This window comes from Ascidia mentula, chromosome 3 (genome assembly GCF_947561715.1).
Source record: "Ascidia mentula chromosome 3, kaAscMent1.1, whole genome shotgun sequence".
Classification (NCBI taxonomy): Eukaryota; Metazoa; Chordata; class Ascidiacea; order Phlebobranchia; family Ascidiidae; genus Ascidia; species Ascidia mentula.
The window spans coordinates 15231727-15250571 of record NC_138568.1 but is presented as its reverse complement, the minus strand read 5'-3'; the positions used below and the strand labels follow the sequence as shown (position 1 = coordinate 15250571).

General features: G+C 40.8%; 1 protein-coding gene across 1 annotated transcript in view; it reads right to left on the bottom strand.

The window, feature by feature from the left end:
• LOC145895726 (uncharacterized) overlaps positions 1-18845 on the bottom strand; it is a 54722-nt gene that overhangs the window by 18957 nt on the left and 16920 nt on the right. The window contains exon 7 of the mRNA XM_082984511.1: positions 18550-18555. Coding sequence (XP_082840637.1) covers positions 18550-18555 — 6 coding nt within the window. The remainder of the gene's footprint in view (positions 1-18549; positions 18556-18845) is intronic.

The following is an 18845-nucleotide window of genomic DNA, read 5'->3' as shown; positions in this document are numbered from 1 at the left end:
AATTGTGAAAATTCACCCAATAACAATAGTGGGTTGCAGATGTATTTGAGGTTATTTTGAAGTTGAACATAGTGTTATTACATTTTACATGCAATAATTTAGATACAGTGCATACATAACAGCTTTATTACAGATATGCCCGCTAGGTTGCGATAATGCACCTTATACAAGCGGAAATTCCGTAAAGACATTGGTCAAGCGCTCGACCCATATACCAAGACCTGATCGGGATTCGTGCCCAGGATATCATGGGTTCAAATCCTGGTGTGGTCAAAAAAAGTCTGGCCATCGGGGAGCAGTTTGCAACATCGGTCAAACCCCGGGCCCATACACCTTACAGCAAACCTGATCGGGATTCGTGTGTAGGATATCCTGGGTTCAATTGCCGTTTTGGTCAAAAAGTTAGATGACTTACCACTTACGATAAAGCCCAAAGTTTGTTCAAATGCATCCATTAAGCATACATTCAAAAACTGTTTTTGCAAATCAACACTAGATTAGTAAAGTTGGTAACAATTCCATTGCGTAATTGGAACATGCGAGAATGGCGAACGAAAGGGCTTTAACGTTCATGTTCTGTGTTTAACACTTTGCCAGACAGTACAGTGCAAATATTCGAAAACAGTTTAATCGCAATGTACGCTGGCAACAAGAACGTACTTTGTAATGCATGTGTTTACTATGGAAACCACTTCCTCCACTTAGTCAGCGGTGATAACTATAGCTTCAATGCATCAGCCTCCACATCTCTACGTCCGGTAACTATACGTATAACACCAACGCATCGTGGTTATAAATTGACAGACTCAATCGAAATTCGATGAAAAATTACGACATAAGTGAAAAATGCCATTCAGTCATGTTTATATGCTTGGCATACAACGTAAAATAAGAAACCACGAAGCTCGTCATTGTGATAGTGGGTGGATGCTATGTGTCGGCGTTTGTTGTGAGGGAGCCGATAAAAATCCTGCATGTGACGAAATGTTTGTCATGCAACTGATATACTGTGGCGTCATGTTCGCGCTGATGTTCCGATTGGCATGGCGTTGGTATTAAACTTGTTGAACTTGATGTTTTGATTTAGGTGTATATTGTTACAACTCACCTTTCGCAATATTAAGTTTGTTGTTTTTCATTGAGAAATGTAGCGTGTTAAAAAAAATTTTGTGAACGTAATATTTTACAACTTTTAGATTTGTAGGCTTGGCAGCCCAGGCCTTTCTGGATTTTACAGCTTAATATGGTCATGTTTTTTTCACAAGTTTACGCGTTGATGTTGTACGTAGTTACTGGACGTACAGATGCGGAGGTTGCTGCATTTAAGCTTTAGTTATAAGCCAACTATAATAATTGTTTTTATTTTGTGGTTTTATATGCCTCCGCTGTGCCATTCGCCACGTGCTGCTGATAACACTTTTCGTCTGCAGCAACTAACAGAATGATATCGAATTATAAGCGAAATATATATATCAAAAACAACAAAAAGACCAAGGACTTGACTTGTTAAAAAATTAGATACCAAGTCTTTGTTGCCATAAGACTGTCGGGAGATTCCCATACATGTTTTAAAGAGTTCTATAATTCTACCAGGAAAGACACTTAACCAAACTAAATTTTACTGTTCAAATTAACATTGATTGAAATGTTGTAAGTTCTAAAAATTCTTACTGAAGAACCACATGTGCGGTTTGTAATAGATTTGGCGAGTCACTTGACAATGAATTTATGCTTTTGTTTTTACCGCATGCATATACAAAAACACAAAATCTTTACACTGAAATCACCAAAATATTTTCATCCCGATCTACGTTTATAGGATATGTTTAACTACCTAAAATCCACTAAATGACATATAGTTTATGGTCTCATTTTCTGATCGCAGATTTGTCGTCGTCATGAATATTAGGTGACTTGAAGTTTTGATAGAATTATTTCCTTCGTTCGAAAAAATTGATGCCTTTCACAAATATTTGGTTATGATTCTACTTCCCAAAAGGATTGCATTTTGCCTAAAGTTGATTTGGGCAAAAGCCAAACCGAAAACACAACGTAATAACAAAGCGTGAATGCTTTAACTGTAACATTCTTTTAAGCAACATATCAGTCTTCCTTTTTTCTCACCGTGCTAACAAATTTAATCAACATAAACATATGCAGTTTTTTTCACCTTAATTCTGGTACAGTCATTTTTACAATAAAGTTTATAGTTAAATATTAGTCAACAAAGCAAACAAATTTTTAAAATTAATATGATACAGTGTTTCATTAATCTCGACTGCGTGTTCAAACATTGGTTTACGATTATTACATCATAACAACATAAAAATTTCACACACAAACAATATCACACAAGTCGAAACATTACAACAACAAATTGACATGAGATACAGGTTGTTGTTTCGTTTTTTTTATATTATGTTAAGATTATTTTATTGAAGAATTTGTTGTCAAGTTTGTTGTTTGTACTTGAGTTTGTTCAGTAACATTTATTGTTATATTTTTAGTGGTATCAAATACATTTCGAGTGTTTTGAATAATTTCTGGGCGGTTGAACTCACCAAAGAGTGCCGCTATCCTGTCACTAAACTCTGCATGATGTTGTAATCTGTTAGGCCATGCCCTTACGAAATTATCCAACTCAGCAAGGTCACACACTCTCAAGAAGAAAAGAAAGAAACCAATGCCATTTGCAATTACACCTCCTTGAAAATTGTCGTGAAGTTTTTTAATTAACGTCGATTTCTTTCCTGGTATTTTTTGTTTGATTTCTTCGAACTTTTTCACTTGAGTGGTGTCACCATGTGCTGAGCAAACATCCAGGAAGAAATCCAAGTCAGTTTTGCCATAGCATTTGCACAATGCGCATACAAGACTGAATAAATGCAAACCTAAAGCAGTCAGCTGCACAAAAGTCAATATCAAGGGAACTTGCAGTGATGTGTAACGACAGGAGTAGTAAAATTTCCTATTGTACAATTAAATGTAGTACTGTTGAAATTGGTTACTATATAAAATGAACTCAGAATCACCCAAAGCAAACATACTAGAATTGGCAGCGTAATTCTTATGATATACAGATAACCTGTCTTTTTATGAAGTAATTCCCAAAGAGGGGAAGTTTCTTGATCAGTCTGATGGATGAAATTGCACACAATTTCTCTGCAGTGCAAACGTTCCTTGATTTCAAGTTCAGGTGTATCTGCTGAGTTTGAGGTTGCAGCTATGTCGATTAATTGATCTACGTTTTTGTCAAAACCTTCAAACAAATCGAACTTCTTTCGAAAATATTTGATAGCATTAGCACATTTTGGAACATATTCCCAGAAGTTATTGCAAACCAGCAGCAATACGAAAAACGACCATACTGACCACCAGTAATTATTTAACAATGTTGATGTTGATTTTGTCCAGCATTCACCATTAATATATAAGCCAACAACTGTTTCAAATTGATTGCCCACGTCCAAGTCACCTCCTATACAGTTTATTGGAAGTTGTTGTAAAGAACACCAGCAAAGAACTTCCTAAAAGTGCCAATGTAAACGAACACAAAGATTCCCAACATGGTTTCATTTCGAAGGTGGAAAGAATTTCTTTCCACAGCATTTGGTTCACCTTCTTTAGCTGTCCACACTAAACTTTGAAGCGACCTTTTTAAGTGACAACAAAACTTTCGAATGTAACTGGTTACAATCGGTCCGTCATAGTAGCTTTATATCAGAAGCGCCACCATGACGTACCGCAATATGTCACACTAAATCAATGTTCATCAGTGGTTGGAGTTTTATTCTTATTTAGACTGACGTGCACTAATGGCCCCCGTTCATGACATGTAGGTTTTTAGTAAAGCATCGCATAATAAAGTTTTTCTTAAGGATTTTTAATATAATCGAAACCTCACAGTCAGATCAGCATTCTTGACCCACATATAAGTCTATATATAACACAGAAATCCGTGCGAATGCGTGAACAAAGCAACTAACTGTTGCTTTCAGTTATAGAAGGAAATAAAACACCATACTAAATTATATGGTTAACTTTCGCATAGAATGGCGACCTGGCTGTAATGGGTTTCAGTATATTTCCGGAAACATATTCTATCAATATATACTGAGTATAAACTGGCAAGCACACAACCTCTCACGTTTCTATGTTCGTTTACAAACAGCCAGGTTTAAACGAAAGCTCTGTTGGTGTGTATTGAGCTTAAAATCTCGAGGGCAGACTGTGGCGAACAAGCATATAGGTTTGTTTGTTACACTGAACACAAATTGTGTTTGAAACTTATACATAATTACATAACATTAGTCACCAAAACTCTAGCTTCGGCATTTTTTAAGTAACACGATTCCGGAAATTATCAAATAATTGTGTTATTCATTACAAAAACCCTGGACATGTATTGTGCATAAACAAGGTCGCATAATAAACAGTTGGAAACCGACTACTAGGTAAACGAAACAAAAGGAGTTATAACGTGAACAACATTACTGTAGGATACAGATCCTTAATTGTCGTGTACTTTTTTATATGCGTGCAATTCTCAAACCTTTTATTCCAATTTGCAGTTTCACAGCAAACAGATAAATAAAACTAGAACAAACACGATTTAAAAATAAATGCCTACACGGCTCCACCTTATTCAAATAGAATGCAGGCAAAAAGGCATTAAAATAACGTACAAATAACTAGATCGCAATGGATACACTAACACAACATTACAAGTTTTCACGCATGAGTGCACCCATAGAAATCATACTTAGTTCTGTCCGTTACATTCCGACCCCTAAATAATAACCACATAAATATTTACAATCAATAAAACGGCAGAACACACAAGTCATGCTGCCTCCAGGAGACAAATCTTAAGTACATCGCGTTTGAATACAGCACGCGCAGTACGAACACACACTCTGCGAACAGATCCTTCCTTGTCGGGGAAGACCTCTTCAATCATTCCTTTTGGCTAATCTGGTTATCAGCAATCAAAACTAAATCTCCAACAGCAAGGTTTCGCGAAGGATGCATCCACTTCTGACGCACCTGGAGCAAAGGCTTGTATTCACGTATCCAGCGCTCCCAAAACCGATCAGCCAACATCTGCGCCATGCGCCATGCGCCAGGATCGACGATAACCATCTGTCTTGCAAAAAACTCCAGGAGAGAGGGAAGGATGAAGCGAATTGATCAACAACCCATTTGGTGTGAGAGCCTTTAAATCCTTGGCATCGTCACTAACTGATGTTAGCGGACGATTGTTCAGTATACGTTCTACCTCACTTAGTAAAGTCGTTAAGGTATCATCGGAAGTGCTCCGAAGCAAAGCGCACAGAATCCGTCGAACTGACCGGATGATTCTCTCCCATATTCCTCCCTGATGGCTGGCCGCTGGTGGGTTAAAATGCCAATTCGTCCCAACTTGCAGCAAACTTGAATGGACATGATGTTGATTCCATGGACTGATTCTTTCCCGAAGCTCCTGCTCTGCGCCAACAAAATTTGTTCCGTTGTCGCTAAACATATCAGTCGGGACACCACGGCGACAAGTGAAACGACGATATGCGTTAATAAACGCCAACGTATCCAGTAACGGAGACACTTCCAAATGCACTGCCCTTGTGCATAAACACGTAAAAACACAAACGTAGCGTTTAACTTGACTTCTTCCAAGCTTCACAAAGAGGGGCCCCATATAATCTACACCAGTACTTAAAAACGGAGGTTTTCCAATTGTAACTCGCTCCAGAGGCACCTGCCCCAATATCTGCGTCCCGGGTTTAGCGCTCCTTAATTTGCACAAAAGGCATTTCCGCAAAACACTTCTCACCGCGGAATGTCCTTTAATTATCCAGTACTTGAGTCTTAGAGAAGCAAGAACATGTAGCACCCCACAATGTCCTTCTCTAATGTGGCAGTCCATCCTTAATGCGACACGGGTTGAGAGGACACAAATTAGATTTGTAATTGGGTGTAGTAGTATGGTGTAAAGCTGCAAAACTCTCATAGTTCGATAAACATCTTACATTCTCCGGAAATGACTCACGTTGCACAAGTCGAACAATGCTCAGGGTCGCATTTGTTATCTCGTGGGTTGTAAGTCCCTCAACTTCAAATGTTGGTCTTCTATTCTCTCGGCGAGAGAATTTCCAAATTATCCACCGTTTAAAACGCAGCAACCACGCGACCGCCCTCTGTAGCCTTTTGAAACACGAATAGCGAAGCAGCAAAAGATGAAGCACATCGGGAGACGCAATCGTGACATACACACGCCGCTGCCTGAAGCAGCAAAAGATGAAGCACATCGGGAGACGCAATCGTGACATACACACGCCGCTGCCTCTTTATCTCCAAATCGTCCTGGAATAAACCAATTTCCAAATTCGGCCGGCTTGGCCAAAATTTCGCCTCCTACTGCAAGAACCAGTCCTTCAAACCACGTCCGTACATTACTGTATTTCTTCGGCATTACACCACGCGAAGCAATAACCGCCGGGTTATCCTTGGTACCAACGTGATGCCACTGTGAAGGCTTCGACAACTCATGAATCACAGCAAGACGGTTGGCGACAAATGTCTGAAATCTTGTTGAAGTGTTGTGGATATAGTGCAACATAGTCAACGAGTCGGTCCAAAACATCACGTTGTCGATGACGTAATCCAACTCGAGCACCACCATAGCACCGAGCTTCGCTGTAATAACAGCGGCTACAAACTCAAGCCGTGGAACGGTAACGGGCTTTAAGGGAGTGACTCGGCTTTTGCCGCAAACTAATGAAATACTGACATGACCAACCGAGTCAACAAATCGAAGGTAAATCGAACTTCTTTCGAAAATATTTGATTGCATTAGCACATTTTGGAACATATTCCCAGAAGTTATTGCAAACCAGCAGCAATACGAAAAACGACCATCCTGACCACCAGTAATTATTTAACAATGTTGATGTTGATTTTGTCCAGCATTCACCATTAATATATAAGCCAACAACTGTTTCAAATTGATTGCCCAAGTCACCAGCTATACAGTTTATTGGATTCGAAGTTGTTGTAGAGAACACCAGCAAAGTTGAACTTCCTAAAAGTGCCAATGTAAACGAACACAAAGATTCCCAACATGGTTTCATTTCGAAGGTGGAAAGAATTTCTTTCCACAGCATTTGGTTCACCTTCTTTAGCTGTCCACACTAAACTTTGAAGCGACCTTTTTAAGTGACAACAAAACTTTCGAATGTAACTGGTTACAATCGGCCTGTCATAGTAGCTTTATATCAGAAGTGCCACCATGACGTACCGCAATACGTCTCACTAAATCGATGTTCGTCAGTGGTTGGAGTTTTATTCTTGTTCAGACTGACGTGCACTAATGGCCCCCGTATCTTCCCACTATATCAATGACTAATTACATACAACCACATGATCACACGTAGTGGCTGTGTAGTTTGCCTTTGTTGAAACACAGTTGTACTGCATATTACCTGTCAAGCGTACAAATACCTATTCAACATGTGTTAATAAAGTTTACATCAAAAAATACATATTTACTACCTTGCGTTTGACTTTGCAATATTAAGTAGTTGTTAATCACATTCATGGCATGTAGGTTTTAATAAAGCATCGCATAATAAAGTTTTTCTTAAGGATTTTTAATATAATCGAAACCTCACAGTCAGATCAGCATTCTTGACCCACATATAAGTCTATATATAACACAGAAATCCGTGCGAATGCCTGAACAAAGCAACTAACTGTTGCTTTCAGTTATAGAAGGAAATAAAACACCATACTAAATTATATGGTTAACTTTAGCATAGAATGGCGACCTGGCTGTAATGGGTTTCAGTATATTTCCGGAAACATATTCTATCAATATATACTGAGTATAAACTGGCAAGCACACAACCTCTCACGTTTCTATGTTCGTTTACAAACAGCCAGGTTTAAACGAAAGCTCTCTTGGTGTGTATTGAGCTTAAAATCTCGAGGGCAGACTGTGGCGAACAAGCATATAGGTTTGTTTGTTACACTGAACACAAATTGTGTTTGAAACTTATACATAATTACATAACATTAGTCACCAAAACTCTAGCTTCGGCATTTTTTAAGTAACACGATTCCGGAAATTATCAAATAATTGTGTTATTCATTACAAAAACCCTGGACATGTATTGTGCATAAACAAGGTCGCATAATAAACAGTTGGAAACCGACTACTAGGTAAACGAAACAAAAGGAATTATAACGTGAACAACATTACTGTAGGATACAGATCCTTAATTGTCGTGTACTTTTTTATATGCGTGCAATTCTCAAACCTTTTGTTCCAATTTGCAGTTTCACAGCAAACAGATAAATAAAACTAGAACAAACACGATTTAAAAATAAATGCCTACACGGCTCCACCTTTTTCAAATAGAATGCAACTTATCACAGCCAAGAAGGCATTAAAATAACGTACAAATAACTAGATCGCAATGGATACACTAACACAACATTACAAGCACGCGCACAACCCAAACACGAAATAAGTTTTCACGCATGAGTGCACCCACAGAAATCATACTTAGTTCTGTCCGTTACATTCCGACCCCTAAATAATAACCACATAAATATTTACAATCAATAAAACGGCAGAACACACAAGTCATGCTGCCTCCAGGAGACAAATCTCACGTACATCGCGTTTGAATACAGCACGCGCAGTACGAACACACACTGTGCGAACAGATCCTTCCTTGTCGGGGAAGACCTCTTCAATCATTCCTTTTGGCTAATCACCGCGTGGTGTCTGGTTATCAGCAATCAAAACTAAATCTCCAACAGCAAGGTTTCGCGAAGGATGCATCCACTTCTGACGCACCTGGAGCAAAGGCTTGTATTCACGTATCCAGCGCTCCCAAAACCGATCAGCCAACATCTGCGCCATGCGCCAGGATCGACGATAACCATCTGTCTTGCAAAAAACTCCAGGAGAGAGGGAAGGATGAAGCGAATTGATCAACAACCCATTTGGTGTGAGAGCCTTTAAATCCTTGGCATCGTCACTAACTGATGTTAGCGGACGATTGTTCAGTATACGTTCTACCTCACTTAGTAAAGTCGTTAAGGTATCATCGGAAGTGCTCCGAAGCAAAGCGCACAGAATCCGTCGAATTGACCGGATGATTCTCTCCCATATTCCTCCCTGATGGCTGGCCGCTGGTGGGTTAAAATGCCAATTCGTCCCAACTTGCAGCAAACTTGAATGGACATGATGTTGATTCCATTGACTGATTCTTTCCCGAAGCTCCTGCTCTGCGCCAACAAAATTTGTTCCGTTGTCGCTAAACATATCAGTCGGGACACCACGGCGACAAGTGAAACGACGATATGCGTTAATAAACGCCGACGTATCCAGTAACGGAGACACATCCAAATGCACTACCCTTTTGCATAAACACGTAAAAACACAAACGTAGCGTTTAACTTGACTTCTTCCAAGCTTCACAAAGAGGGGCCCCATATAATCTACACCAGTACTTAAAAACGGAGGTTTTCCAAATGTAACTCGCTCCAGAGGCACCTGCCCCAATATCTGCGTCCCGGGTTTAGCGCTCCTTAATTTGCACAAAAGGCATTTCCGCAAAACACTTCTCACCGCGGAATGTCCTTTAATTATCCAGTACTTGAGTCTTAGAGAAGCAAGAACATGTAGCACCCCACAATGTCCTTCTCTAATGTGGCAGTCCATCCTTAATGCGACACGGGTTGAGAGGACACAAATTAGATTTGTAATTGGGTGTAGTAGTATGGTGTAAAGCTGCAAAACTCTCATAGTTCGATAAACATCTTACATCCTCCGGAAATGACTCACGTTGCACAAGTCGAACAATGCTCAGGGTCGCATTTGTTATCTCGTGGGTTGTAAGTCCCTCAACTTCAAATGTTGGTCTTCTATTCTCTCGGCGAGAGAATTTCCAAATTATCCACCGTTTAAAACGCAGCAACCACGCGACCGCCCTCTGTAGCCTTTTGAAACACGAATAGCGAAGCAGCAAAAGATGAAGCACATCGGGAGACGCAATCGTGACATACACACGCCGCTGCCTGAAGCAGCAAAAGATGAAGCACATCGGGAGACGCAATCGTGACATACACACGCCGCTGCCTCTTTATCTCCAAATCGTCCTGGAATAAACCAATTTCCAAATTCGGCCGGCTTGGCCAAAATTTCGCCTCCTACTGCAAGAACCAGTCCTTCAAACCACGTCCGTACATTACTGTATTTCTTCGGCATTACACCACGCGAAGCAATAACCGCCGGGTTATCCTTGGTACCAACGTGATGCCACTGTGAAGGCTTCGACAACTCATGAATCACAGCAAGACGGTTGGCGACAAATGTCTGAAATCTTGTTGAAGTGTTGTGGATATAGTGCAACATAGTCAACGAGTCGGTCCAAAACATCACGTTGTCGATGACGTAATCCAACTCGAGCACCACCATAGCACCGAGCTTCGCTGTAATAACAGCGGCTACAAACTCAAGCCGTGGAACGGTAACGGGCTTTAAGGGAGTGACTCGGCTTTTGCCGCAAACTAATGAAATACTGACATGACCAACCGAGTCAACAAATCGAAGGTAAATCGAACTTCTTTCGAAAATATTTGATTGCATTAGCACATTTTGGAACATATTCCCAGAAGTTATTGCAAACCAGCAGCAATACGAAAAACGACCATCCTGACCACCAGTAATTATTTAACAATGTTGATGTTGATTTTGTCCAGCATTCACCATTAATATATAAGCCAACAACTGTTTCAAATTGATTGCCCACGTCCAAGTCACCTGCTATACAGTTTATTGGAAGTTGTTGTAAAGAACACCAGCAAAGAACTTCCTAAAAGTGCCAATGTAAACGAACACAAAGATTCCCAACATGGTTTCATTTCGAAGGTGGAAAGAATTTCTTTCCACAGCATTTGGTTCACCTTCTTTAGCTGTCCACACTAAACTTTGAAGCGACCTTTTTAAGTGACAACAAAACTTTCGAATGTAACTGGTTACAATCGGCCTGTCATAGTAGCTTTATATCAGAAGTGCCACCATGACGTACCGCAATACGTCTCACTAAATCGATGTTCGTCAGTGGTTGGAGTTTTATTCTTGTTCAGACTGACGTGCACTAATGGCCCCCGTATCTTCCCACTATATCAATGACTAATTACATACAACCACATGATCACACGTAGTGGCTGTGTAGTTTGCCTTTGTTGAAACACAGTTGTACTGCATATTACCTGTCAAGTGTACAAATACCTATTCAACATGTGTTAATAAAGTTTACATCAAAAAATACATATTTACTACCTTGCGTTTGACTTTGCAATATGAAGTAGTTGTTAATCACATTCATGGCATGTAGGTTTTTAGTAAAGCATCGCATAATAAAGTTTTTCTTAAGGATTTTTAATATAATCGAAACCTCACAGTCAGATCAGCATTCTTGACCCACATATAAGTCTATATATAACACAGAAATCCGTGCGAATGCGTGAACAAAGCAACTAACTGTTGCTTTCAGTTATAGAAGGAAATAAAACACCATACTAAATTATATGGTTAACTTTCGCATAGAATGGCGACCTGGCTGTAATGGGTTTCAGTATATTTCCGGAAACATATTCTATCAATATATACTGAGTATAAACTGACAAGCACACAACCTCTCACGTTTCTATGTTCGTTTACAAACAGCCAGGTTTAAACGAAAGCTCTCTTGGTGTGTATTGAGCTTAAAATCTCGAGGGCAGACTGTGGCGAACAAGCATATAGGTTTGTTTGTTACACTGAACACAAATTGTGTTTGAAACTTATACATAATTACATAACATTAGTCACCAAAACTCTAGCTTCGGCATTTTTTAAGTAACACGATTCCGGAAATTGTCAAATAATTGTGTTATTCATTACAAAAACCCTGGACATGTATTGTGCATAAACAAGGTCGCATAATAAACAGTTGGAAACCGACTACTAGGTAAACGAAACAAAAGGAATTATAACGTGAACAACGTTACTGTAGGATACAGATCCTTAATTGTCGTGTACTTTTTTATATGCGTGCAATTCTCAAACCTTTTATTCCAATTTGCAGTTTCACAGCAAACAGATAAATAAAACTAGAACAAACACGATTTAAAAATAAATGCCTACACGGCTCCACCTTATTCAAATAGAATGCAACTTATCACAGCCAAGAAGGCATTAAAATAACGTACAAACAACTAGATCGCAATGGATACACTAACACAACATTACAAGCACGCGCACAACCCAAACACGAAATAAGTTTTCACGCATGAGTGCACCCACAGAAATCATACTTAATTCTGTCCGTTACATTCCGACCCCTAAATAATAACCACATAAATATTTACAATCAATAAAACGGCAGAACACACAAGTCATGCTGCCTCCAGGAGACAAATCTCACGTACATCGCGTTTGAATACAGCACGCGCAGTACGAACACACACTCTGCGAACAGATCCTTCCTTGTCGGGGAAGACCTCTTCAATCATTCCTTTTGGCTAATCACCGCGTGGTGTCTGGTTATCAGCAATCAAAACTAAATCTCCAACAGCAAGGTTTCGCGAAGGATGCATCCACTTCTGACGCACCTGGAGCAAAGGCTTGTATTCACGTATCCAGCGCTCCCAAAATCGATCAGCCAACATCTGCGCCATGCGCCAGGATCGACGATAACCATCTGTCTTGCAAAAAACTCCAGGAGAGAGGGAAGGATGAAGCGAATTGATCAACAACCCATTTGGTGTGAGAGCCTTTAAATCCTTGGCATCGTCACTAACTGATGTTAGCGGACGATTGTTCAGTATACGTTCTACCTCACTTAGTAAAGTCGTTAAGGTATCATCGGAAGTGCTCCGAAGCAAAGCGCACAGAATCCGTCGAATTGACCGGATGATTCTCTCCCATATTCCTCCCTGATGGCTGGCCGCTGGTGGGTTAAAATGCCAATTCGTCCCAACTTGCAGCAAACTTGAATGGACATGATGTTGATTCCATTGACTGATTCTTTCCCGAAGCTCCTGCTCTGCGCCAACAAAATTTGTTCCGTTGTCGCTAAACATATCAGTCGGGACACCACGGCGACAAGTGAAACGACGATATGCGTTAATAAACGCCGACGTATCCAGTAACGGAGACACATCCAAATGCACTACCCTTTTGCATAAACACGTAAAAACACAAACGTAGCGTTTAACTTGACTTCTTCCAAGCTTCACAAAGAGGGGCCCCATATAATCTACACCAGTACTTAAAAACGGAGGTTTTCCAATTGTAACTCGCTCCAGAGGCACCTGCCCCAATATCTGCGTCCCGGGTTTAGCGCTCCTTAATTTGCACAAAAGGCATTTCCGCAAAACACTTCTCACCGCGGAATGTCCTTTAATTATCCAGTACTTGAGTCTTAGAGAAGCAAGAACATGTAGCACCCCACAATGTCCTTCTCTAATGTGGCAGTCCATCCTTAATGCGACACGGGTTGAGAGGACACAAATTAGATTTGTAATTGGGTGTAGTAGTATGGTGTAAAGCTGCAAAACTCTCATAGTTCGATAAACATCTTACATCCTCCGGAAATGACTCACGTTGCACAAGTCGAACAATGCTCAGGGTCGCATTTGTTATCTCGTGGGTTGTAAGTCCCTCAACTTCAAATGTTGGTCTTCTATTCTCTCGGCGAGAGAATTTCCAAATTATCCACCGTTTAAAACGCAGCAACCACGCGACCGCCCTCTGTAGCCTTTTGAAACACGAATAGCGAAGCAGCAAAAGATGAAGCACATCGGGAGACGCAATCGTGACATACACACGCCGCTGCCTGAAGCAGCAAAAGATGAAGCACATCGGGAGACGCAATCGTGACATACACACGCCGCTGCCTCTTTATCTCCAAATCGTCCTGGAATAAACCAATTTCCAAATTCGGCCGGCTTGGCCAAAATTTCGCCTCCTACTGCAAGAACCAGTCCTTCAAACCACGTCCGTACATTACTGTATTTCTTCGGCATTACACCACGCGAAGCAATAACCGCCGGGTTATCCTTGGTACCAACGTGATGCCACTGTGAAGGCTTCGACAACTCATGAATCACAGCAAGACGGTTGGCGACAAATGTCTGAAATCTTGTTGAAGTGTTGTGGATATAGTGCAACATAGTCAACGAGTCGGTCCAAAACATCACGTTGTCGATGACGTAATCCAACTCGAGCACCACCATAGCACCGAGCTTCGCTGTAATAACAGCGGCTACAAACTCAAGCCGTGGAACGGTAACGGGCTTTAAGGGAGTGACTCGGCTTTTGCCGCAAACTAATGAAATACTGACATGACCAACCGAGTCAACAAATCGAAGGTAAATCGAACTTCTTTCGAAAATATTTGATTGCATTAGCACATTTTGGAACATATTCCCAGAAGTTATTGCAAACCAGCAGCAATACGAAAAACGACCATCCTGACCACCAGTAATTATTTAACAATGTTGATGTTGATTTTGTCCAGCATTCACCATTAATATATAAGCCAACAACTGTTTCAAATTGATTGCCCACGTCCAAGTCACCTGCTATACAGTTTATTGGAAGTTGTTGTAAAGAACACCAGCAAAGAACTTCCTAAAAGTGCCAATGTAAACGAACACAAAGATTCCCAACATGGTTTCATTTCGAAGGTGGAAAGAATTTCTTTCCACAGCATTTGGTTCACCTTCTTTAGCTGTCCACACTAAACTTTGAAGCGACCTTTTTAAGTGACAACAAAACTTTCGAATGTAACTGGTTACAATCGGCCTGTCATAGTAGCTTTATATCAGAAGTGCCACCATGACGTACCGCAATACGTCTCACTAAATCGATGTTCGTCAGTGGTTGGAGTTTTATTCTTGTTCAGACTGACGTGCACTAATGGCCCCCGTATCTTCCCACTATATCAATGACTAATTACATACAACCACATGATCACACGTAGTGGCTGTGTAGTTTGCCTTTGTTGAAACACAGTTGTACTGCATATTACCTGTCAAGTGTACAAATACCTATTCAACATGTGTTAATAAAGTTTACATCAAAAAATACATATTTACTACCTTGCGTTTGACTTTGCAATATGAAGTAGTTGTTAATCACATTCATGGCATGTAGGTTTTTAGTAAAGCATCGCATAATAAAGTTTTTCTTAAGGATTTTTAATATAATCGAAACCTCACAGTCAGATCAGCATTCTTGACCCACATATAAGTCTATATATAACACAGAAATCCGTGCGAATGCGTGAACAAAGCAACTAACTGTTGCTTTCAGTTATAGAAGGAAATAAAACACCATACTAAATTATATGGTTAACTTTCGCATAGAATGGCGACCTGGCTGTAATGGGTTTCAGTATATTTCCGGAAACATATTCTATCAATATATACTGAGTATAAACTGACAAGCACACAACCTCTCACGTTTCTATGTTCGTTTACAAACAGCCAGGTTTAAACGAAAGCTCTCTTGGTGTGTATTGAGCTTAAAATCTCGAGGGCAGACTGTGGCGAACAAGCATATAGGTTTGTTTGTTACACTGAACACAAATTGTGTTTGAAACTTATACATAATTACATAACATTAGTCACCAAAACTCTAGCTTCGGCATTTTTTAAGTAACACGATTCCGGAAATTGTCAAATAATTGTGTTATTCATTACAAAAACCCTGGACATGTATTGTGCATAAACAAGGTCGCATAATAAACAGTTGGAAACCGACTACTAGGTAAACGAAACAAAAGGAATTATAACGTGAACAACGTTACTGTAGGATACAGATCCTTAATTGTCGTGTACTTTTTTATATGCGTGCAATTCTCAAACCTTTTATTCCAATTTGCAGTTTCACAGCAAACAGATAAATAAAACTAGAACAAACACGATTTAAAAATAAATGCCTACACGGCTCCACCTTATTCAAATAGAATGCAACTTATCACAGCCAAGAAGGCATTAAAATAACGTACAAACAACTAGATCGCAATGGATACACTAACACAACATTACAAGCACGCGCACAACCCAAACACGAAATAAGTTTTCACGCATGAGTGCACCCACAGAAATCATACTTAATTCTGTCCGTTACATTCCGACCCCTAAATAATAACCACATAAATATTTACAATCAATAAAACGGCAGAACACACAAGTCATGCTGCCTCCAGGAGACAAATCTCACGTACATCGCGTTTGAATACAGCACGCGCAGTACGAACACACACTCTGCGAACAGATCCTTCCTTGTCTGGGAAGACCTCTTCAATCATTCCTTTTGGCTAATCACCGCGTGGTGTCTGGTTATCAGCAATCAAAACTAAATCTCCAACAGCAAGGTTTCGCGAAGGATGCATCCACTTCTGACGCACCTGGAGCAAAGGCTTGTATTCACGTATCCAGCGCTCCCAAAATCGATCAGCCAACATCTGCGCCATGCGCCAGGATCGACGATAACCATCTGTCTTGCAAAAAACTCCAGGAGAGAGGGAAGGATGAAGCGAATTGATCAACAACCCATTTGGTGTGAGAGCCTTTAAATCCTTGGCATCGTCACTAACTGATGTTAGCGGACGATTGTTCAGTATACGTTCTACCTCACTTAGTAAAGTCGTTAAGGTATCATCGGAAGTGCTCCGAAGCAAAGCGCACAGAATCCGTCGAACTGACCGGATGATTCTCTCCCATATTCCTCCCTGATGGCTGGCCGCTGGTGGGTTAAAATGCCAATTCGTCCCAACTTGCAGCAAACTTGAATGGACATGATGTTGATTCCATTGACTGATTCTTTCCCGAAGCTCCTGCTCTGCGCCAACAAAATTTGTTCCGTTGTCGCTAAACATATCAGTCGGGACACCACGGCGACAAGTGAAACGACAATATGCGTTAATAAACGCCGACGTATCCAGTAACGGAGACACATCCAAATGCACTGCCCTTGTGCATAAACACGTAAAAACACAAACGTAGCGTTTAACTTGACTTCTTCCAAGCTTCACAAAGAGGGGCCCCATATAATCTACATCAGTACTTAAAAACGGAGGTTTTCCAATTGTAAATCGCTCCAGAGGCACCTGCCCCAATATCTGCGTCCCGGGTTTAGCGCTCCTTAATTTGCACAAAAGGCATTTCCGCAAAACACTTCTCACCGCGGAATGTCCTTTAATTGTCCAGTACTTGAGTCTTAGAGAAGCAAGAACATGTAGCACCCCACAATGTCCTTCTCTAATGTGGCAGTCCATCCTTAATGCGACACGGGTTGAGAGGACACAAATTAGATTTGTAATTGGGTGTAGTAGTATGGTGTAAAGCTGCAAAACTCTCATAGTTCGATAAACATCTTACATCCTCCGGAAATGACTCACGTTGCACAAGTCGAACAATGCTCAGGGTCGCATTTGTTATCTCGTGGGTTGTAAGTCCCTCAACTTCAAATGTTGGTCTTCTATCCTCTCGGCGAGAGAATTTCCAAATTATCCACCGTTTAAAACGCAGCAACCACGCGACCGCCCTCTGTAGCCTTTTGAAACATGAATAGCGAAGCAGCAAAAGATGAAGCACATCGGGAGACGCAATCGTGACATACACACGCCGCTGCCTCTTTATCTCCAAATCGTCCTGGAATAAACCAATTTCCAAATTCGGCCGGCTTGGCCAAAATTTCGCCTCCTACTGCAAGAACTCCGGTCCTTCAAACCACGTCCATACATTACTGTATTTCTTCGGCATTACACCACGCGAAGCAATAACCGCCGGGTTATCTTTGGTACCAACGTGATGCCACTGTGAAGGCTTCGACAACTCATGAATCACAGCAAGACGGATGGCGACAAATGTCTGAAATCTTGTTGAAGTGTTGTGGATATAGTGCAACATAGTCAACGAGTCGGTCCAAAACATCACGTTGTCGATGACGTAATCCAACTCGTGCACCACCATAGCACCGAGCTTCGCTGTAATAACAGCGGCTACAAACTCAAGCCGTGGAACGGTAACGGGCTTTAAGGGAGTGACTCGGCTTTTGCCGCAAACTAATGAAATACTGACATGACCAACCGAGTCAACAAATCGAAGGTAGCACACTGCACCATATCCTAAATTACTAGCATCCCCAAAGCAATGTAATTGTACAGAAGTAAACCCTAAATGTGGCCTTAAACAACGAGGAATGTGCAGATGCTCCAACAGAGGCAATTATCTAAGCCACTCTTCCCAGTGCACTAATGCATCTGAAGGAAGGGGGTCATCCCATCCTAAACTTAAGTTACAAAGACCCTGTAGAAGGCACCGCATGGGCAGAAGAAAAGGCTGAATGAAACCTAAGGGGTCGTACACTTGACTCATCATTCACAAAACCCCCCTACGGGTATATGGCTTGGGTAATATGTTTACTCTAAACCCAAAAGAATCCTTAAGTATGTCCCATCTGACACCCAGTGTACGACCAACTAACTGGTGTTCAAAGTCTAAATCAAGGAAGGAAATATTGTGGTTTGAGCCAGGAAGTGACTCAAGAACCTCTGAAGAATTGCTTACAAATTTAGTCAAATGAAAGCCCCCCATATCCAATATTGTGGTAACGTCCCTTACCAAGGTAAATGCTTGCTTCGTAGAAGCGACTGACACCAGCCAATCATCCACATAAAAATTTTTTGAAACAGTCTTTGCAGCATCTTCACCAACAAGATGCTGTTATCCGACACGGTCTTTTTCAATGCAAAACTTGCACAGCTGGGAGAACTTGT